At 43.0% G+C, this 24,345-nt stretch overlaps 1 protein-coding gene across 1 annotated transcript; it reads right to left on the minus strand.

The window, feature by feature from the left end:
- Positions 1 to 405: 405 nt before the first annotated feature.
- Positions 406 to 21,037, minus strand: MOCS3 (molybdenum cofactor synthesis 3). Its single transcript, XM_066605280.1, has 13 exons — positions 20,903 to 21,037; positions 18,935 to 19,070; positions 17,983 to 18,075; positions 14,484 to 14,604; positions 12,643 to 12,721; positions 12,384 to 12,497; positions 10,362 to 10,470; positions 10,146 to 10,208; positions 7,780 to 7,943; positions 7,636 to 7,683; positions 4,487 to 4,583; positions 2,019 to 2,120; positions 406 to 628 (listed from the first exon to the last, which is right to left on the minus strand). The coding sequence occupies exons 1-13, from the start codon at positions 20,996 to 20,998 to the stop codon at positions 471 to 473; spliced, it is 1,380 nt and encodes a 459-aa protein (XP_066461377.1). The 5' UTR covers positions 20,999 to 21,037; the 3' UTR covers positions 406 to 470.
- Positions 21,038 to 24,345: the final 3,308 nt, after the last annotated feature.

The following is a 24,345-nucleotide window of genomic DNA, read 5'->3' on the forward strand; positions in this document are numbered from 1 at the left end:
GAAAAATAACCAGCAAATTAAAACAGGCTAGCTTCAATCACAAATCAGAAATTAAATGTCAGGCCTAACACTTGTACCTGCCCTTAAACTCTTATACCACTAAGTATATGCAAGTATAACACTAGGCAGATATATATTATATATAATAGGTGTATGAGTCACTACTCACTATTTTGCATCTGCCCAACCTCTCCCATATAGCATCTAGCTTTTTCTGCATACTGCAGGTAATTGGCATTTTTTGCATTGAACCATTGTACCAGGAAGGCCGATTCTCGTAACGTCAACTAACAATTTAGATTAAATGGGTGATACAGTCATTATTATCAATACTATATATTGCAACCATGGTTATAAAAAAAAAAAGAAACATCAAATAGAAATACAAGGCTTGCAACAAATAGAGACAATTTATGAAGGCATTTTATTAAAAGGAGTATACAATCTATATGTAACAAAAAATATAAACTTTAGTATTGTGGAAAAGAAGGATCAATATTTGCAGACCAGGCCATCAAGCCCCCTTTTATGTCTTTAGTTATAAATTTGAATGTTCCTCGATCAGAAAATTCCTGGAGTATCTTCACAGCTTTTTGTGAATCATTTCCAAGTTTGCATATAACAATCACTAAAAAAAACAAACAAAAAAAGTATGACTTTTGCTTCCGACATTTCAGGATAATAGGCTGTACTGAATGGACTAATGTCTTTTTCAGCCTTACACACTTTGTTAGAAATATTCATTTATGTATATATTTAGAATATGAAATGAACAGGCATTTATGAGGACAAGAAAATGTTAACATATGTGACGCAAATTCAAACTGTTAACAACTTTTTTTTTTAAATGACACCCAATGACAAAATGATTTTTAGCCAAAAATCAATTTCAATAAGTAACAGTTCCCCTAAGGCCTCATGTCCACTCAAAAAATACAACCCGCGCACAATCTGCCACGAATTTCGCGCAGATTTGCTTTAAATGGCATTTTTTTGCATGCAGATATCCGCACACATTGCTATCAATGTGATAGCAATGTTGCCGATCCGTGTGGATTCCGCGGCAAATACAGCATGCCGCGTTTTTTCTCCCGCGCATGAAAAAAGCAATTCTTTTAAAATGCCATCCGCGGGTGCAAAAATCAATTTAATGGACCCACAGATGGTAATGATTCCCTATGGGCAAAATCAGCTGCGGAATCCGCAATTCCATTTACCCAGTGGACATGAGGCCTAAGGGAAATTGTGTATAACATCTACTGTAGATGAAACTACTATTTTATTATGATAATTCAAAAAAGTTGTACAATTCAGAGTTTGCACCCTTCTCCTCTTACAGAGCTAGTGCATAATTTTCAAATAAAAGAACCACCATTAAAAGTATATTTTCATCTGGAAATTATATTTCACTAGAGTACGCTATAGAATTACGATGTGAAGAAGCTCAACCTCTGGGAACCTTGCTGATCACCAGAAAGAATGGACTGAAGTATCCTGGTCTCATTCCCTGAACAGCAGCACTCGAGGCCACCTGGTGTACCGAGAACGGCAGCACCTATGCAGGTGCAATTAAAAAATGAAGCCTAAATATTCCACCTTTTATGTATTTTTGCCTGTGCCCTGATCTTATTCAGCCTTGTCAAAGGGCACTGTGTGGTTTCAAATCCCCATTACCACCAATGGGCAAGGTATAACAGACACCTAAATGACAATATTTTCGCCAGTTAGGATGTAGACATTGTGTAAATTATAATTACAACGATCAGAGCGATGACTAGGCTGATGAAGATCAAATGACAGAACAGGAGGTGAAAATATAAGGACCTAGGAGAAATAGAATTGCTGGTTATGGTACCGCAATGTCAATTGATAACTCAGTAGAGTAGTTAGTTACCTTGAATGAAACACAAAGCTTGAATTAATGATAAAAGAAAACAGGAGTAAAACTTGTCAATCCAAGCATACACGATTATACACGATTATTTAGAAGAAACACAGAAACTGTTAAAACTGCTTACCTTTGTCTAATTCATTAGTGTCCTTACTCAATTCTGCCAGTCTTTCAGTCAGAGCTTTGGACCAAGGCAAGCTCCCGTCCTCCAATTGACTTAAAGGTATATCTTTTTGTAATTTCGTAAGAAAAAACATTCATGCATAGATTTAAATTTGTTGCTTGCTCACTTCTTGCATCTAAATCTGATGGCCCCGATCTCAGGAGTGCACGCCCACTACCTTTCACAGCCCAGGCACCAGCTACTGTTGTGCTCTGCTATTTCTTCCCAGAAGAAAAGGCAAGAAGCAGGAAACAACCAAAAGGGCAGAGAAATAAATAGCTGCTATAGAGAACAAAGCATTCTGTAAATAAACATCTTATGGGTGAATGGATTGTTTTGCGAATTACATTCAAATAGGATTCCTGAAATGGGAATATCCTTTTAAATTCTGAAAACTACACGAACAATCTGAACTTAAAAAGAACTTCCACAGACAGAAAGGAAGGTGAAGGAGGAGAAATTTGGTTAAATTATGTCCCCCTGGGCTAAACACCACCCATGCAGCAGGCATTGAAAGACAAAAGGAAGGAAAAGCAGATTAAAAACAAAATTTCAAGCTCCATCACATGTAATATGCTTCTACCACTGTGCACCCAATTAAGTTTCAGGTTCTTTCTTTGGTAATGACAGATACTAAATACAAAAGTCCCAGGTTATCCCTTATGGAAGGACCACTGTCTTCTGACGACGGTTGGTGCAGGTCCTTGTTCTGCAGTAAAGGTCTTTTGCTCTATGGTATCATGTAGGAGTCAGGTATCATGACTGACTCTTGGGTTGTAAGGACTGTGGAATCGCTGTGTCCACCTACCGGGTAAGGTCAAGATCCGATCCAGCATGGATGACAGCCAACCCCAGCGTGGGAGTTTAGATACCAGATGAACAGCCCCATATATAGATGGAAACTAGGGAGGGTATCTTGCCCTGAACTGATGACTAGGAGAGGGAGACCCCTGCCTACAAGTGGAGCACTCGTCCCGATAAGGGATGACCCCACGGTTTTCCTTTAGACGCTGACTTACCTTGGCAGGCCAGAACACCTACCGGGAAATAAAGAAACAAAGGAGGAACACGCGGACAAGTATAAACAGAGCAGCAGAGAACGGGAAGAACAGATCAGAGTACACAAACGAAAAACACAGAACATAAGCAGACAGCTAGGTAGCAAGGTAAGTGCCGAAGCAATGGCTCGACATGAAGTGAAGGGTACAAACTCTCAACAACACTGCAGCAAGATCTGAAAGGCCCACGGCAGCTATATAAGTCAGTGATTGGAAAAGGTGCATCAGCTGAACAGGAGGCCTGAGGCCATTAACCCTAGGAGTGCTGGAAGAGAGTGAACACAAGCTCAGGGAACAGACAGAATGGGACTTCATCCATGTTTGCCAGACACAGAAGCAGAAGACGGTGTCTGAACAGTGTACCTAACAAGGGTGAAGACACATCATAATGTTTTCTTGGTAGACTGTTTTTGCAGGGTGGTTTGCCATTGATATCCCCAGTCATGTTTTTTTTTTTTATAAAAAGAAGACTGTCATCACATTCCAGAACCAGAGCAGTTTTGTTCTTTAGTTGGCATAGCTGTATCAGGCCTGGTTTTTGGGTACAACTTGTATATATTGGTAACATTTTGAGGTATATTTTTTTTTAAATAACTACTTATTCCTGTTTTGCAGAAGCAAGATGAACCGAAAAATGTTATTTTGGCTTTTTTCCCCCTGAATTTATTGTGCTGCCTAAAAAAAGTATTTTACAGTACAGGTTGTTATAGATGTGGCAATACAAAGTATGTGTTTTTATTTTTTCAATATTTAAAGCCTTGTGTAAGGTGGAAAAAGTTTTGAAAGTTTTTTTCTGTTAAAACTGTTAGACGAATGTAGAATTTGTGGGATTAAAAGGTGTACAAGAGTGATTAGATGAGCAAGTCCTCATTTCACACCTTTTCTTGGAAAAACCCTCTACGTGACAATCAGCGAGCAAATATTTTCTTTGATTGATGGGGGGGGGGGGGTGATAACATGAATAAAAGTCCATGTCCCCTTCAATGGAACAGGGAGATGTACAAGGGGTTCACAAATCTTTTCAATTGCCACAGGGGGTCATTCCCCCTATCAATCTCCTCTACACACAAGCTTATTGAAATGACAGCTGCAAATTCAGTATTTCCAGACCCACTTTAAACAACTGTAGCTCCGGTTCTGTAAGGGCTATCCTCCTACTTTTGGTGTCCTTTTGAAACCAAAAATCCTAGCTTTAAAAATTACACCAAAAGCATGATATAATCAGAGACATAGCCGTTTTAAAGTAGAAAAAAAAGCTCTATGCATCCAAAACTTTAACATCCTTTTCTTGCAGAAAGAACAGAGCTCGTAAACTGTTGGGAGATTAACAGGTTATTTTAGAAAAATATCAGTATTCACTACAAGTAAGGATACGAACAGAATGCTCTAGGCGACATATATCTACTTCAGGCTGCGGTCGTACATCAATGAGCAAATGGGGAACTTTGTCATCAAGAATCCGTTTATAGAGCTGAAATTGAAAGAAAATATTTGTTCAATAAAATAAACTCAATGTTTGATTATTTCTGTAATTGTGTAGCATTTTTTACAGAACTGGTCTTATGTTTATGACAGGTTAAAGGAGTTCCCATAGTTATGAAGTACTGGCATACTGCTAAGGAAATACCATCCCTTGAGATCTGTGGGAGTCCATTCTCTGGAACCCTCACTAATCCTAAGAATGAAGGGGTTGCAACTGCAATGCTATATCACCAAAGATCAATCATGGAGCTCCATTATTGGTTGCAGCCCCTGTAAACACAGACTGGAGCAGTGGACCAAGCACCGTCACGGAACATAGCAATATACTCACCTCTTCCCACTTGCGCTATATTATGTTAGTGCCGGAGAAGGGGTTGTAACAACTTGGACAACCCCTATCAAGTAAACAAGGGTAGTGAAATACAGGATACATAATCCACAGGTTTAAGAAACAATGGCCGTACAATATTTTATAGGACAAAGCATTCAGCCCTAGATAGAGACTTGGAAAATGCAACTCAAAAAGCAAGAACAGGGTGGAGCATTTCCTTTTGCTTCCAAAAATGTTAATTAAAAAAAAAAAAGACCAAAAAGGAAGTGTGTAAAAATAAATCACAACTAACATTCAAAAAGGAATTCAAGACAAACATCATACAAACCAGTATTTATAAAACATGATATAAATACAAAAGACAAATGACCTATTAAAAGGTCAGATGGCATCCTCAGCATTTATAGTTCACTTGTTTACAGCTATATCTGTAGACTGCCTCACTTGGAAAACTACTGAAGGAAAGATTTGCATCAGTACTACTAGTCTCAGAAAAAAAAGGTTCTAGAAAGTTTCTTCCTTTAACATGTGATCTTAACCAGATAAGAAATTGCATATGGCACTCTCAAATTGTTTTTTTTTTGTTTAAAAAAAACAACAAAAAAAACAGTCACCGAATTAACAAATATTGGAGATAATTTAATAAAACCTCTGCACCAGATTTCTGGTGTAAAAAAAGTAACAGTATTTATTTTACCCTGTATGCATGTATGTTTTTTTCTCTTTCATCTGTACTTTTGAAAATTAATTAAAAAAAAAAATTTGCACATATCTCAAAGAGTTTCTAAAGTTTCGAAAGGCTGTCACATGAGTGTCGATAGCACCAAATTAAGATTCCCAGTAGAGTAGGAATTATTATTTTGGCTGAATTCTCAATAAGGCTTTAAAAGAACCTCTGAACCCAAAGGTGTTCTCCAAATCTCTGGTCTAAAAAGCCACCTGAGCTTTTACCTACTAGTTCTCAGACTTTTCTCTAAGCCTGCCTGTAAAAAATGTAACATATTAAATCACCTTTGCCTCCTCTGAAAATTCCTAATCCTGATCTGAATATAGTTCTTAAAAAAAAAAAAAAAAAATTAAAAAGGCTTTCTAAATAGGATTGCAAATTTTTGATGTGCGTGTTTTCTATTGCGTAGAAGTATTTCTGCACCTTCGCTGTCCCTGGCATTCACACCAGCAGGGACATCCAGGCATGATGCAACTAACAGGTACCCCTTGCTACAATAGCTCTCCAGGACAGACCTCTATGTCTTCCAAGGAACAGGAAACAACTGTTTCTAAGGCCAATTCGCGCAGGGAAATAGAACATATAAAACCAATTAGGCTAATTAGCCATTTCAAAGAACAGCTAAACAGCAGGGAGTCAAGGACTTATTTACATGGACGAGCCTGTATGCTATCCTCAAAAATCGATCATAAGAAGAAAAAAAAAAGCACCGAACAGCACAAGAACGCAGTCCGTGAGCTATCCATTTTTCAAGAGCATCTAAACATTGCCTAGGCCATTCTCGTCTGAATAATGTATAGCATGTCCTATTCGGGCCTGTTTTTACATACGGACCATTGGATTTTGTGAACAAATGCATGTGCGAATAGCCCCACAGAATAAAATAGGTCAATGTGCTGCCCGTGTAAAGTCCTTTGGACACATGAATAAGGAAAGCAGTCATGGGAATAAGCCCTATGCATAAAAAAAAAAAAAAAAAAACGACCAGAAAATAGTTGACCCTGTATGGCCACTGTCACACGTGTTCAGAAAATGCTGCTCAAAATCACAGCATTTTTACTGCGATTTTAAACTGTTTTTAAACGCATGTATGAGCATTTGACAGCGCTTTCTAACGCACCCGATCATTCTGATGAGTGATGAGGTGCGTTAAGTGCTAAAACGCACGAAAAATAGAACAGACAGTGCTCAAAAATCATGGCGTTAGAAATACGGCATTCGAGCGCAGGTCTGCGAGGCCACATTGAAATTCAATGTGGGAGCGCTGTATTGCAACGCTTGGGACGCCACACTGATCAAGGTAAAAAGCGAACGGTGTGAGAGTGGCCTAAGTTTGTTGCATCTCCAAAGTCCCACCTTAAAGAGGTTTTGTCATTTAAAGAAAAAATAAAATAAAATTATAATATATAGATATATACTCACCTATTCCTTCCCTGTCAGTCTCCTTGTCACGTCTTCTCCTGGCTGAGCTTCTGCAATGCCCCCCGGGGTCACCTCACCGCACGCCGGCTGGCTTGTTATGAAGGCTGCATTCCTTGCATTCTCTTCCGGCTGGATCATTGAAGATCACATCCCTGTGCTGCAGCGTTCACAACCTAAGAAAGAATTCTATTCTATTTCAGAGAAAGTGCGCATGAGCAGTCTCTGAAGTAGATCAGCACTCTCCTTGCTGGCCTGTGAGCTGTGACGTAACGTACATTGGCTGGCAGGAAGAAGACTGCCTGTGAATGTACGTAACCTCACAGGAAGGAAAGGAATCAGCAAGCTGGAGGTGAGGTGACCCCCTTGGACTGCAGGAGACAAGAGAAGATCAGCAAGGTGAGGATCTGGTAAGTAGACTGACGGGGAGGAATAGGAAAGTATAGAATTTTTCTTTACCCCTTTTATAGCATAAACTCCCTAAGGTTCAGATCTGATGTTTATACTGTTGTCTAATTTGTTTGCTTCAAGAAAAGCAGGGGGCTGCATTACTGGATTTCTTACCTGGACAGTCATCCTTTCTTCACTAGACAATAAATTTAATGTTTTGCACTGTAAATCAAAAAGGAAAAAAAAGTCAATTTACAATATAGAAAAAAAAGAGACTTTAATGACAACAATTATTGAAAATAAGGTCATTTTAGGAACCTTATCTGAAGCAGAAGAACCACAGAAAGCCTCATAGTCTTCAAGTATTTGTAATTCTGAATTACTGCCGCATACTGCACACTCAGACTTTTTGCCTCGAACCCTTATATTTCGGAATCGTCCGTCTAGAGCATCAAACATAAGCATTACACCACTAAAAGATGCTACAAAATAAAAATTGTTAAGGAATAAAACGATTTTTGTACCAAACGTTCCAAAACCTGCTTTCAGCAGGGAAACCTTTCCCAAACAAAACCCTTGTGAAAGGTTTCCATTTTTTGTTATGATGGAATCTGGGAACCTTTTTCTTTAGGCTGCCTGTCCACGGGCGAATTTTCATTGCGTTCCCCGCGGCGATAATCCGGTTGCTATGGAAAGGACAGCCCCCCCCTATCCATGAGCAGAGAAACATAGTGATTCTTTGCTCGCGAGCAGCAAATCGCCCCGATTCTCCTCGGTGAGCTATCTGTCAGATAGGCTCAGTGCGGAGAACCGTCAGCTGTCTCCTGCTCCCCGGCGGCGGTTGCCGTGGCGGAGATCCGCCGTGGGATATCGCTACGCCCATGGACAGGCAGCCCTAGAGTAAGCTGTACACATTAGATATATGGCAGCCAAATCTGCCAGTGTTGTCAGGTAAACCAGAACTCTATTGTGCCTGGGAGCAGCTGAAGAGTCTCCTGTCCTGCCTGATATCGGCCTCTGCACCAGAGTGAAGAATAAATGGAGAGGGTAGCCTATTCCAGAGGGTGGGATGGGGGTTAGCTGACATATATGGTAGTTGGACTCGCACCTCCCAGATCTGCACCCATCAAAGATTTATAACATTTCATATGTCAAATATCTGAGAATGAAAAACCCCTACAAGTACATTTTTCCTTTCAAAAAACCATGGTGGTCTGGTCTCACTACTACTACACTGAGTGGTGACCATTTAAAGAAAAAGTGTGCCATGAAAGAAATTACAACAGACAGATTAGTAAGAAATATAACAGCTTTTTTAACATTCTTACTATTTCTTTAATTTTGCCTTCTAAATTATCACTTATTTCTGAGCTTAAAAGGAGTATTTCCCACCTCAAACATTTATGGCATATCCACAGGATACACCGTAAATATCTGGAACATGAAGTGGGACTCACATTTATCTCCAGAACAGGGGCGCCTCAGCCTTCATTCCACCATGGAAGGTGATCCCTGCCCCCACATCTAAGCAGAGAATGAATGGAGTGGTAGGCTCATATAGGCATATATGGATTAAGAAGTGGTGTTATCTTATGGCAATTCTGCATGTCAGCATATATTGAAACGCTATGGCGTCCTAGAAGCACTTTACAAACTAAGGCCTCATATCCAAGGCCGGATCAGATTCCATGCGGGCCCTGCCTGCAGCCAGCGAGTCCTGCATACCTGTATTTCCTCAGCAGCGGCATCCACTTACAGGTTTGCTGTACTGTGCATGACCCTCACGGCTCAACGTCGGACATGCGCAGTACAGTTTTTTTTTCCAAACTCTGGCTTTCCCACGGTATATGCCGTGGATTGAACGGCTTCCATTGACTTCAATGGAAGCCGTCCGTGCAGGAATCACACTGAAATGGAGCATGATGCTATTTGTTTTCCAGACCAAAAGGTCCGCAAAACAAATCCACATGCTTTTGCGGACACCCGTGCTACTCTATGGGTGGCTTAATTTGTGGATGTCCCGCAAATCAAACCCGCCGTGGACATTGGGCCTAACAGAGAAGAGCCACAGGCATTGACCCCCACCAGCTTCTCTATACCCAGATCAGATAGACTGACATGTCTCTAACTATACATAAATAGTACCTGATCGGGAGATCCTTCCGAATAGAGCACTTTAAGTATTTTGATAGACAGACCATTAATACCAATACTTAAAAATTCCACAATAACGAGGTCTGGCACATAGAAAATGTGGGGCTAAAAAGTGAGCCCTGTATGTAGGCCTGTAATTTTATTCCCCACTAAAGTGTTTGAAGACTTTCTAATAGATGCTATTCTGGAGTAGCACGATAATAATAAAGATGCAACTCCATACCAGCATGGGTTTATGAAGGATCACTCATGTCAAACTATTCTGTTTAGTTTCTATAAGTAGCCATGTTCTAAGACTGGCCAAATCAGGGATGCCATAACTTGACTTTTCAAAGCATCCAATACTGTGCCACATAAGAGGTTGGTACATGGCACGGCGAAAACCCAGAGAAACACTGTATTTGGGGGATGATGTGTTATTTGGAGAGTACATAGAGGCAGGATGAGGGTTACATTTGACTAGTAAAAAAACAATGTATTCATATACTGTATCTCAATATAATTCAGTTAAAACTCCAACAAAAGGATACAGGCCATTCCAGATGCTATCTTTAATACTTCCAAGGCTTGCATGCACCCCATGATTCCAGGCACTGAAACAGATTGTACCAACTTACTGTAAATGAGGATTCACGTTACAAAAATGGAAGATTATTTGGTCTTCTGAAACTGTTAACAGCAGCTAAGAAATAACTTCTTTCTATCAGAATGTGAACCAAAAGAGAACTAGTGTCATATCCACCTACCAATGCCAAGGACGCCACCATCTGCACAGTTGGTTACAGTCTCTACAGGCGGAGGCACAGGGAATAAGCAGCGGTAACAGGGCCCTCCATTATGATTATACACTGTAAGCTAAAGACAAATAATGAAGCTTAAAACAGCTGTTTTGCAGTAAGATTGTGCATAAAGTTAGAATAATAAATTTCTTTTCTATAGTTATCGCCATTTTTAAAATACATCAGGTAGATGGTAGTACAGGTAATTATATTACATTGGCCTATAAGCATCTCATAGACTTGCATAGAGAGACTGACTTCCGGTTCCCACAGCAGGCACTGTAGGTTTCTAACAGAGTGCCTCCTGAACAGGCAGATTTACAAACTCTGCCTATGGCTGGGCTTAAAGGGGTTGTCTCATGGCAGCAAGTGGGGTTATACACTTCTGTATGGCCATATTAATGCACTTTGTAATGTACATCGTGCATTAAATATTGGCCATACAGAAGTTATTCACTTACCTGCTCCGTTGCTAGCGTCCTCGTCTCCATGGATCCGTCTAATTCTGATGTCTTCTTGCTTTTTTAGACGCGCTTGCACTGTGCGGTCTTCTCCCCTTCTGCTCGGTCCAGGCACGAGCGGCGTTTTGGCTCCGCCCGCTTCTACGCATCATCGCGTAGCTCCGCCCCATCACGTGTGCCGATTCCAACCAATCAGGAGGCTGGAATCGGCAATGGAACGCACAGAGCCCATGGTGCACCATGGGAGAAGACCCGCGGTGCACCATGGGAGAAAACCGGAGTGCATCCCTGGGAAAGGACCGGCGGCCATCTTTGGGAGAAGATTTTTTAAAGTCCTTATTTCGTCGGATCGGTAAGTAGCTAGCGGCTTAAAAACCGCTTTACTTTGCTATTTTATGCCAGGGGGGTGACAGGGGGAATGGGGTAAGGTAAAATTTTGAGGTTTGCCGCGAGACAACCCCTTTAAGGGTAGATTTCAATTTTGGACTTCATGATCGGCGTCCACACAGAGGATCAGCAGCAAAACGCAGTCATACAAAAACATGTAAATTCGCTTTTTCACTCACACTCGCAGATACAAACTGCATATCCGGCAAGCAAGGAGAAAAAAAAAAAAAGCAGCATGTGTTTTTTTGCTGCAGATTGAAGTCAATGGAGGCCGTCCGACTTGCAGCCGATACGCAATTAACGTTGCATATGGACACAGGTACCCATGTCATTGCTAAGTGTCGGCATAGGAAATACAAGTATTGAATAAAAAACAAATTGTACAATGCATGACTGACGGCGAGTCGTCCAGGGCATCCGCAATACAGAAACCACAGGTGTGCAGGGTCGTCAGCTGGGGCGAGCCCGGCCTAAATCACTGGTACATCTTACTGGAGAAAATGCTTCTTCCCCCACCCTCCTAAACTGATCATTCAGCTGAGAAAGAGTAGCAGAGACACCAACACAGACATGCTGCTGCAGTAAGTGTTTTACTGTCTCACAGCTACTGGAATCAAAACTACAGTGCTCAGTACTTTTCCATGGTGTCCTCCATGCTGCTGCTGCTTCTGTGTGATAACTAGAGATAGGGGAGCAGGATCTCCTATTCTTTATGTGCAGTGCAGGAGATCCTAGAAGATATTCTCCACCTATTAGCTTAGGGAACACTAGAAATTAGCTCTAGTTCACACTAGCACTATGAGTTCCTGTAATGGGAACAGAAAAAAACCCCCAAAAAACCAAAAGCTGACCCCACTAGCACAGACTAGTCATATGACAGAACTAAAAACGGATCCCACTGACTATAAGGGGGTCTGCTTGGATCAGCAATCTGTCCGTCATTTTACAGGACAAAATAGTGCTGCTCAGTGATGGAGGCTCCGTTTTTTAGAGCGCATGTGTGAGAGTCGCCTAAGGCTTGTGAAATCAGCCTATACGGAAAGTAAAAAATAAAACCAATATATGGAACCTCCCGTACCTATTTTAGATCTTTCAAAACTGTCAAGTTTAATCACTTCAAAGAAAAAAGAAATGCCGTTACCTGGCCTTCCCATCTTAGTGCACTTGCAGATACTAATGGTTTATGTGCTGCCACGCAAGCGTCATTGATCAGATATCTGGTAGGAACATTGTCGGAGCAATCCGCTATGACATCATATGTTATAGGTTACTTAAGGAGAATACTTGATGCTTGACATAGTCTGAAAATAAAAACTGATTACAAGTGTATAAAAACGAACGTGCCAGAACTTAAAATAACCGGTATGTGAACATATCATAGATAGCAAACACCTGAAAGGATATTGCTGAATAAGCTGCAGAGCGTTCATGGGGTTTAGCATCATCTGGTAAGGAACGTATTCAACTGAGGAATTTAACCTGAAATGAGACGTTAGGAAGGTTATTAACACACATTTCATACGTAACACATTTATCCATACATGTGGCACAAACCACATTCACTCACAGCGGAAGAAGTCGGCATCAGAAAAGTCATGTTGCAGATTTTAAAATCCACAGCATCCTCTGATGCTAAAAGTGATGGATTGTCACCAAAAATTTCATTCACTCTAACACAATGAGTGAAATCAGTGGTGAAAATCTGCATCAAAAATCAACAGTGAAGTCATGTGAAGTTCGCTACGTGCAAACATGTCCTTACAAGAGTGGGCTGTTGACCCCCACCTACTCTAGAATACTAAGAAAGGAGGCTCTACACTAGACCATCAATGTTAGTGACCATAGCTTTAGTAACTATTTTTTTCTAAGCTGAAAAATACTGAATATTTTATATCATTAGTAGAGATGAGCGAGCATACTCGTTAAGGGACAATACTCGAGCGAGTATCGTCCTCTTCGAGTACCTGCCTGCTCGTCAGAAAAGATTCGGGTGCTGGCGGGGGAAAACGGTGGCGGGGATCTCTCTCTCTCCCCTGCTCACTTCCGCAACCCACCGCTCACCTTCGCCGGCAATCCAGGTAGGTACTCGAAAAGGACGATACTCGCTCATCTCTAATCATTAGACCTAAATATAAGCTTTATTTAAAGTTTAGTGGGTTTTTTTGATAGACCACTTTCACGTGGAAGTATTTTGCGTTAGTATTTGTTTTCTCAGCTCCTAGTTTTGGCTTCCAAAGTCTGGAGGAGGGAGAGCAGCTTTCACCCAGTATAATACACACATCCGAATGAAATTAATTCATTTTTAACCTCTGCCTGCCTCACACACATGAAAAAGAGGTATTCCAAGACTTTATTTTTTCTGTTGATTACCAGCATAAATTGTCTGAAAAGTTAGTGTTCCTTTAAATATTGCAAAATGAACCTACTAATTTAGAAAAGAACATGAACGAAAAAAGTTTTTTTCCCGCATTTAGCACTACATTATACTTACCAGACAAGAAGATTACCACTTACGTTTGTAAGAATTTGCAATCTCTATGTGTTTCGCAAAAAACCCAAAAGCTATTTGGGTACACAAAGAAACAAAATTAAGAATTCTCTTTAAAATTCACCATTCTAGTTTGTGAATTTTTGATCTGGTCATAAAGACCCAAACCAACATGGTCTTAAAAAGGCTTAAGGGAACCCGTCACATTGTATGAGCACTAGAAACTACATTTTGGGGCTCATAGGAGAGGAAGCACTGAAGTTAGGGTGTGGGGAGGGGGTGTTTCCTAAACCTTTCAGCCTCCCCATTCTCTCACTTGTCTGCCCTGTAAACTGGTGCTCAGTTCATGCACTGGACTCATCTCTACAGTCAGTGTACATGCAGACCCACAGAGAACAGTGTGTGCGCCAGCACACCGACTGTATAAAACACCCCCACAGCCTCAGCGCCCCTTTCCTATGAGCCCACAAACTTACTTTATGATGCTCAAACAATGTGACAGGTACCCTTTAAAAATAAACTATCAAAGGATAAGGGAGGAGATTTACCACAATGTGTGCCATGAAAGAGCAGAGGCTTCTCTACAGTAACCAATCAGATTCAAGCTCTTATTTTTCAGAGGAAGTTTTTAAAATGAAAAACAAAAACTGATCGGTTGCGGGCCAAATCTCCATTTTTCCCCTAGTTGCGATAAATCTCCCCTATGGGTTTCATAACAAGATTTAAAAAACAAAAATGACTAAAACCACATACTTCCTCAGTGTTTTTACAACAGATGCAGATTTTGACATGCCTCTTCTTTTTTCTCCATGCAAAACTTGTCTATGTAGATTGCTCATCTCCACCTCATCATAATCCAGTAATCCCAATCGCCCTGTGGATAAAATGAATGGGGGAGGAGGGGGGGGTACAACTTTAGACCTTTACCACAGTGCAAACTATTTAAAGTATGCAGTGCCTTACAGAGGTATTCACCCCTCAGTGGTTTTCAGTTTTGTTGCATTACAACCTGGAATTAGAAGGGAACCTGTCAGGTATTTTATGCTGTGGTCACTGAGGGCAGCACCATATAGGGACAGACATGCTGATTCCAGCAGACTGTCACTTATGCAGTAATGTGCAGGGACTGTGGAGAACTTACAGCTTATTTCTGTAGGTCTCAGCAGAAATTGAGTCCAGCTTATTCATGAGGACCTTGTTACCCCGTCCACCCTCTCCGATTGGGTGATTGAAGTTTTTTTATGTATGCAGTGTAATAGCTAGAATAGTGTCAGTCAGGGCGGGTTGATGGGATTATTGTTGGGTCCTGAGAGCTGCAAAAAACAAGCTGTAAATTCTCCCAAATCCCTGCATATTACCCTATAAGTGACACCACTGAAATCAGCGTGCCCTCAGTGAGAAAAACATAAAAAACTTGAGATTCACTTTTGCTTTCCTGTAATGGACTTGACAAAATAGTCCACATTTTTACAGCAGACTGGAAAAACAAGAATCACCTATTGCAATTGGATTCCCTGGCAGTTTTCACGACAGCCTACACGAGATTGCAACGCACGAACTTGCGATTTTCATGCAATGCGGTTTTTAACACTAGAAAGTCCTAGTGTTAAAATACAAGCGGCAGTGATGTTTTTGCGAGAAAAAGCAGCGCTGACGCTCAGACAACTCGTGAGCAAAATTGCAATATTGCCAGGATTTACTTGCGGCGATCGCCCATGTGAAACTAACCTTACTGGGTAACTTTATGTATTCTTTTCCATGTTGTGGGTGGGCACATATCCAGAAGCTGATGCCCTTCCTGCTCTGGATGCGGTCATAGCCCAAGAGGGGTGTCAATTTAATCCCCAATTAATGACTTTCCTCGAGATTTTGTTGGCTTCACAAATTAAATGTTTAATACAAATTGTATAAATATATATTTTTAATGATGTTCAAGTTATACAAAGCTTCCTCTCTGATATTCACTGGATTGCAGCAGAATAATAGAATTATGTCATGATATTCTAGATTGCTTTCCTCAACGATCGCCTTTAACATCCAGGCAGATGTAGTTTCTTCAACCCCAAGTGAAGAACTTAAATAAAAGATCCAGGAGGAGAGGAAGAATAAGGAAATGTTGTACTCTTGGTCTTCAAAAATACTGGAAACCTCATCTTTGGCCCCCAGGGAACCATAACGGAAAGATTTCAGCTGCCTCCTCGTGAAACTTCCGCACTTTTGTGCAAGAGGAAAACAAGGAAAAGAGCAACAAAAGACCAGAGGTCAGGCTTGCATAGCAGCTGAGGGAATGGGCCACGCTCAGAGGAAGACGTAGTTAAGAATGATAGCTTTTGCTAACAATCGATAGCTAGCTTTATTATGTCTGATCAGTTCTGCACTTTGCTTCTGCGGCACCAAAATGTTGCATCTTGGAATGCATCCTGCAGCTCTCCCATCTACTGTAGAGGCCAAATAAGGCCAAAGGCTGTGTAAGCCAAATAGTAACCTCCCCCAATCTATTTCAACTCCAGGTTGTCATGCAACAAAACAGGAAAGCCCAGAGGAAGTACTCTTACAAGGCATCATATGCAATAAAGCCAACTTCCAAGTGATGTATTTTTGTTTGCCTTAAATGAGAGCTCCAGATTTATTAAATGCCTCATTGTGTGGATGGCAAGAGAATATCCGCTTTTTCTCATGTGTGGTTTACGATTATTCTATCTTTACCCTACGAGAATTGAGGTGAATTTATTAGCTTTGTGCCAAGTTTGTACAGGGCTGGTGTATATGAATAAACAGGCTACAGGGCAAAGTGTGGAGAAGGGACAAAGTAGCAGCCTGGTCATACAGTGCAGTGAATGGAGAGCCCATTGCAGAATGTACAGAGCAGAGCTGGTATCAGCAAGATAGCCAACTGGCGGGGGCCCTGGGGAAAAAAACCCTGCCAATCTTTTATTGATGACCTATCCTGAGGACAGGTTATCAATTTTAAAAATCCTGGAAAACCCCTTTAAGAGGAGTAGCTTTCTATTGTGTTTCATTAGTAAAGGCCTATTTAGACACATCGATTATCCCTCAAAAGCCATCTTTTGAGCGATAATCGTTGTGTGTAACTGCACTGACATCGTGCATGCTGAAAGATCAGTTATCAGGAATTCACAGCGGGATACAGCTGATACTATTGTTTCAGCTGTACCCCGCTCCCTGAAGACAGGCAGGGTATGAAGAACACAGCGGTCCAGCTGTGTTCTGCATACCCCACACGGAGCGCTCAGCTGTATAACAACCGGGCGCTCTGAGCAGAGAACAGCTGGATGCAGAAGACACCCCATGCTTTGAGCGATCACCTTGCCCTGTAAATGCACACAACGATTATCACACAAAAGTCGCTCAAAAGACATCTTTTCAGTGACAATTGTTGTGTCTAAATGTCTTAAGTTGCAAGGGAAAAGAGTAGTAGTTCCTGCATATCACCAGGTCAGGAATTCCACTGATGAAGTGAGGAGGGCTTCCCAGACCTTTAGTGGTGCTACTGCCCCTGTGTTCTAGGAAAGTTCTGTCGCCTGCACGGAACAAAAGGTTTTGTCAATACTATAAAAAAAACAAACAAAAAAAACCATGAAATTGTTTGCCATATCACTGTAATGGCCCGTGCTACGTGCCAAGATGTACAACCCCTTTGATAATGTAGGGCTCTTTGCAATCAGCCAATTGCCGGGGGTGCTAGAAGCCAAACAGCTGATTTTGCTGGAGAAAGTCTCGGCCAGCCTGTCATTTCACCTGCAGTGGCTGTTGTAGGGGAAATGTAGTATTACAGGACATGAATGTCTGTCTTATAATTACAGCCCACCAGAAGGTCTGCAGGATGGGAGCCGTTCTTACTGAGCAGCTCTCTGTTCTGGGACTTAGAATGGAGTCCCAAGCGGGATATTCAACTCTGACATAATGGGAGATATGAACAGGGGATGTCATCTTAGCACAACCCCTTTAAAAGGCGTTACCCTATGTGAATATCTTCTTCCATATGTTATAGTAGGACATATTAACATCACAAAGAGCAGGTTTCCCACTGAAAACACCCACCTTCTAAGTCAAAAAAAAGAAAGACACTTACTTTACACACCACTGCTCTGGCAGGCTGGTCACACTTTCATTCATACTAAATGTCTTGCTGAGTACAGGCATAACCATTAGATAACAAATGCAGAAAGTAAGAGAAAATTGAAAGAAAAAAAAAAAAAGCAAACAAAATTATTCCTTAGATCCTAATCACCTATTCCAGCTGCAGCCAGATACTGTGCCAGCGGGCATCCCAAACCTCCACATCCTATTACTAGCACAGAGGCTCTTGATAATTCCAGTTGACCTGGAAAAAAACACCAACAAATATAAACCATTAAAAACACAATTATTTTTCAGGACAGACGAGGCAGGAAAAGTGACGAGCAAACGAAAATCCACAATATTGACGTTCCCGGTTATAACGACAAAAATCTTTAATTATAAAATATAATCTATGATTATGCAGAGTCATTCTCTCAATAAGAAACAGAAAAATTCCATAAGTTTGTCAACTGAGGCTGCGGACCCCCGCTGATGTACCATTGATCGCCTACCCTGAGGCTGGTGCATCAACATTTATAGGTTGTTCACAACTTTTTAAATGGTACTGAGGACCCTTGAAGTAGAACAATATGACAATGTGACCCTCAGGCCGAAATAGGTTGAGCACCCATGACTTAACGGATCTGGTGCCAACATCTTGGTGCTTGAGACCACCATAAAGAGAATGGAAGTATTACTGATCTAGGATAGGTGATACGAGTCTGCTCAGTGGGGTCTCACTGTTGAGACCCTAACCAATTCCAGGAACAGGGGTCCCATGACTACCTCTTCTCATGATGACGGGCTTCGTGCATCCACCCACAGTGATTGAAAGCAGCGGTAGACACACATGCATGGCTCCATTCATTTCACTAACGCTAATGGAAATAGTCACTCCATTCAGTCTCCTCCTCCCAATGCGTGGGTTCCATGAAGAAGAGGGGGGGATAAGGAAGCCCCGTTCAGACGATTAGTGGGAACCTCAGTGCTGAGACCCCTACTGATGAGGCTTATGGATAGGTGCTAAGAGTCTATTCTGGTATAACAGGATTTGTGGAGACCCTGCACTGACAGGGGCACACCTGCCTATATGTTAGTGCGTAGCAATATGTAGTACTTACCTTTAACACCAAACTCCGGTAAGACAAGCTGCCGGCTGTATCTTAGAATATCGGCGTTGGTAAGAGAAGTCTTTACAATCCTATCAAACATTTCACCAGCATCGTGCAGCTCCGGGGTGGATGGGCAGCCGCTATCCTGCAGAAATACACCAACATTAAGAAGAGGAAAAAAAACAAAAACTGTGGCACTTGCAACACATGCCAAATAACAGATGTCCTTTCTACTACAAGCAATGGTGCCTCGTAGGGGAGAGACAGACTGCAGTCCATGTTGTACAACTACTACTGGTTTCAGACCAGTTTAGGCTTACGAAAGGGGAGGGGAGAGGGACTTGTTATTTGTATAGCGCCAACTTATTCCTCAGTGTTTTCAGGTAACTTATTTATTGCCCCCGCCACCAAGCTGTGCTCATTTCACCAAGCTCAGAAAGAAGGATGGCTGAGTCAACCTTAAGTCAGCTACTTGAACCATGTGGGGATTGAGCCTGCAACCTTCAGGTCATGAGGGAGAGCTTAGGACTGCATACTGCTGCCTTAACACTCTACGCCACACAAGGCCATTAACCTGCTCTATTGTTTTCCCAGAGAGATATTAGAGATATCTGTTAATAGTGCCATTCATATCAGTGGGCTTCCCTGATGTCATCCATCGGCCTTGGTTGTGGGGTTGTTATAGCCAGAAATCTTAAAGGGGTTGTCCCGCGGCAGCAAGTGGGTCTATACACTTCTGTATGGCCATATTAATGCACTTTGTAATGTACATTGTGCATTAATTATGAGCCATACAGAAGTTATCAAAAGTTTTATACTTACCTGCTCCGTTGCTGGCGTCCTCGTTCCCATGGAGCCGACTAATTTTCGCCCTCCGATGGCCAAATTAGCCGCGCTTGCGCAGTCCGGGTCTTCTGCTCTCTTCAATGGAGCCGCTCGTGCAGAATGCCGGCTCCGTGTAGCTCCGCCCCGTCACGTGCCGATTCCAGCCAATCAGGAGGCTGGAATCGGCAATGGACCGCACAGAAGAGCTGCGGTCCACGGAGGGAGCAGACCCCGGCGGCCATCTTCAGCAGGTAAGTATGAAGACGCCGGACCGCCGGGATTCAGGTAAGCACTCTCCGTTTGTTTTTTTTAACCCCTGCATCGGGGTTGTCTCGCGCCGAACGGGGTGGGGGGTGCACAGCACTGATTGGATAACCGCAGATGCTCGCCGCCAGTCATGTGCAGCACATATGTATATATTTTAAATGCTGTTTTTTTTCTGCACTGTTGATGACATGGGTGCCTGCAGCCTATCAGCAATGTCAACTGTGGAAGGGCGGCGAAGCGGCGGACGGCTGTCATTGACTTCAACGGAAGTTGTCCGTGTGGAGTCCACAGCAAAATAGAACATGCTGTGATTTTTCCTCCGCTTCTGTGAGTGTGAAGGAAAAAGCGAGTTTACATAAGATGCGCTGGACGCTCGCCGTGGACTCCGCAGCAAAAATCTGGTCATGTGCAGCGGTCTAACCGTGTGCGTGCGGCCGCCCTAACCGGTATGCGGGCGGCCGCCCTAACCGTGTGCGTGCGGCCGTTATACACAATGTTGTTAAATGACATTGGAAATTTTTAAAAAAAGAAGAGACCGGGAAACCAGTGTGTGAGAGATAGGCTGCCATCCTCTGGTGCAGACTGCAGTCAGCCACTGCATCTTAGAAGCAACTCCGTTATATGGGACGGGCCACCGCTGATCCAGGACTGGCGGTTTCTGGCGATCTACGAGAACTGAGTCAAACAGCGGAAGATAAAGATGGCCGTGTGAATCAGACCTAACTGTAGTTTCAGGTCAGATCCTCGCACTATATACATATATATATATATATGATGACATATAGATGACCTCCATAGTCTCTGCACAGGGGCAGCTCCACGGGGTCTCCCAGGTGAGGGGCACATGACATCTGCAGTCACACACAGACGTCACCGGCCAGTTACCGCGCGACAGGCAGCCAGCTGCTCTCTCAGCCTCCGGATCTCCGCGTCTCTCTGCCGCAGCTCTTCCCTGAGAACGGCTGGGTCTGCGGACTCCATGCTGACAGCTATTGGGATGAATGGATTTGCTCCTAGGAGGTCTGGTGACATGGAAGTCACATGACCTGCTAGGTGTACAGGTCACATGACCGGACTGGAAGGGGAGGAGCTGATTTCCGTGGAGTGTGGAGACAGATGATGAGGGGACGGGAGGAGCCGTGAGAGGTAGAGGGCGCCTGTAGAGTAATGGACTGTCAGCCGCTCTCACACAGGCGTCAGTACTAGGGCAGAGCTGTTTAAGGTGACCAGACGTCCCGCTCTCGGGACGTCTGGTCACTAAGAAAGTGCTTATAATTTATGTAACCGCTGTGCAGCGCCGCAGCCAGATGCACACACTGACGGTAGTGTGTGCATCCGGGATCTTCCTCCCCGGACGCATATATCTATATGTGAGGCCAGAAAATACATCACACTCACCTGTCTGGACAGCCGGATCTTCTTTCTTCTGCACGGCGAATGCGCTTGGGAGGCTGGCGGCGTGCCGTCTTTTTTTTAAAATCCTGCTTCCCTGTGGCACAGATGCAGTGACAGCTGCGTCTGTCGCGGGGTGGATGGCTTCAGTGGGAGCTGTGGGAGCTGTCGGTGCGGGAAACCCGCAGAAAATGGAGCATGCTGTGGGTGTTTTCCTGCATGTGCGATCCGCGGGAAAATGACATCCGCAGGTATTTAATTACCTGCGGGTGCCCAATGATTCCCTAGGGGTGCGGGGACCTGTGCAGATTTTAAAATTCTATTTTCCCCGTGAACATTGGGCCAAATTCTGTTCCATTTGTGTGCATTTTGACTGGAAACCAGCCGCGTACCCACAGCTGATTTCATACTATGTGGCACTCCCCTCACCTCCTCCGAGGGCTTCCCGCTGTCAGCACTCCCCGGCCTCTGGTTCCCAGTGGCATGGTCAGGTGATACTGGCCAGTTGTGGCGCCACTTGTCAGGTGAGGTCACTACAGGCCTCTGGAAACTGGATCCTGGGGATCACTGACAGCGGAAAGCCCCCGGAGGAGGTGAGCGGAGTGCCGCATAGCATAAAAGCAACTGTGAGTATGCGGCCCGTTTCCCGTCAAAATCTAGGGTCACTGCAGTAAATATAAAGATTTCATATTTTTTTGTAAAATGCTTGGAACTGCCTTTAGGCGTATATCAGCAAAGACATATTCAACGTTCAGCAGCAGCACTGTGGTGGCAATGCTTCACACAGTCTGGGTACACTACCCTCCTACCCAGGAGCCCCAAGCTGACTGGAAGTGGCACACCCAATCCTTTTACAGAAATTACCCAGGTGCCTTCTAATTACTGCACAGGGGCACCCTTTGTGCACCAACCCAACTACCAGAACCCTCTAGTGGGCATATCCAGTACTGCTCTACCACAGCTGTCAGATTACAGAACCAACATTCCTTAGTGATTTGTGTCATATAGATGCAACACAAGGTTACCGATAACAAATCTTTGTGAAACATTATTGGGACACTAGGTTGACTACACTGAGATGAATTTCAAATCTACGGTACTGAGAGTACTGGTAGATAGATGTTGTAAGGTTAAAGGGGTTGTACCAAAATTGACTTTTATCACCTAAAAGTCAAATCGATGGGAGTCTTACCACTGAGACCTCTACCGATCCTGAGAACAGGAGTCCCATGTGTTCCTTTCTTCCTGACTGCTTGCTTATTCCACCCCCTATCCATGAGGAGGAGATTAAATGGAGTGATGGCCACGCATGTGCGGTGCTACTTCATTTATCTTCAATGGCATTGCTGGAGATATAGTGCTTGTACTCCGCTATTTCCATCAGCACCTTTGAAATAAATGGATTAGTGCTGCATATGCGCAACTTACACTCCATTAACCGTTTCCAATCCAATTTGTACCCACATTTTCGAATGGGGCTTACTCTTTTTTTGCCGTTACACAATCTATTACACGCGCTATCTGCTGGCTGAAGCCAGTACTGCATGAGGTGACACATTGGATAGGCTCTGACAGCAGAGAGGCTGGCAATATACAGTAAGAGAACCCGACGGATGTCTTCCAACATCGGAGCTGTACAGCCTTAAATCATAATGTCTTAAGATGTCAGACAGTGGATTGGAAAGGGTTAAGGGTGCTGCAAGTCCACAGTGATGAGAAGAGAGGCTCAGAGGACACCAGTTCTCAGGATTGGTGGGGGTCTCGGCAATGATCAGACTTGTATCACCTATGCTATGAATAAGTGATGAGTCTATTTTGGGATACCCCGTTGCTAAAACGATAAGTCTCTTTAGTTTGCAGTACTGCAGTGACTTGTGTATTATAGAGTTACTGGTAACTATATATTGCCTTAGTAGAATATGTATTTAAAGGGGGCTGTACCAGAATAACAAGGTGCCCCCTGTCCATAGATTATGAGAACTCATTGTTCAGTTGGCGTATCACTACTGAGACCCCCACTGTTCCCGAGAATGGGATTTCCAGATAATTGTGTTAGCATTAGCTGTGTTGGAAAATAGTTGGATATTTGGTATGATCAACGTGTGATATATTTATAATCACAGAATATAACTGTATAACTCGCAGTTCTAAACGTTTTCTACCTACTTTGCTGTTCACACTGATAGATGAAGGCCTCCTGCAGACGGCCGGGTCGGATGCGAGCTGTGCCCCTGCAGTGACTACTGCGGCTCACCTCCACCTGACGTCTCTCCACTCTATGTGCCGACACATGCAGAGCGGATCCGACACGTCACCAGTGATGTTTCTGTGCGGTCCTCTGCGAGGCTCGCACAGAAATAGGACATGTCGCGATTGGTTTACCGCGTGAGATTTCACGCGATCGGATCGCGGCTGTCTGCATAGGATTGCATTATCTAATGCAATCCTACGGCAGCGGCGGAAATTCTGCAGAAAATCCCACCACGGAATTTCCGCCTGTGTGCAGGGGGCCGAATACTGACTGTTATAAAATAAATAAATAAATAAAAACTAGAAATCGTGTTTTCACCATCATTCTGTGTTCTAGTCCTTGGTCTGCTGTCCTTCAGTGCTGGCCTTCACACAGATCTAGAATCAACTGATAACATTCTGTCCGTCTGCCATAGTGTGGGCTCACTGCACATGTACTGGATTTATGCTGTTTCCACTGAATGGGAACAAAATGAATACAAATGCAGCAAACTCCCCTCTAGCAGCAATTACTACTACTAGTAGCTGTTGTAGAAGGACTTGTTTATTCTACCGACAGGGTGGGATACCTATTTAGGGGCACACCGTGACAACAGAGTACCCAAGTCATTATATGTAATGGAAAAGGTACCCAAAACAAATCATACAGACTACTGGAAAATGAAATGTGTTACTGCTATACTGTA

The sequence above is a fragment of the Eleutherodactylus coqui genome, chromosome 1 (assembly GCF_035609145.1).
Source record: "Eleutherodactylus coqui strain aEleCoq1 chromosome 1, aEleCoq1.hap1, whole genome shotgun sequence".
NCBI lineage: Eukaryota > Metazoa > Chordata > Amphibia > Anura > Eleutherodactylidae > Eleutherodactylus > Eleutherodactylus coqui.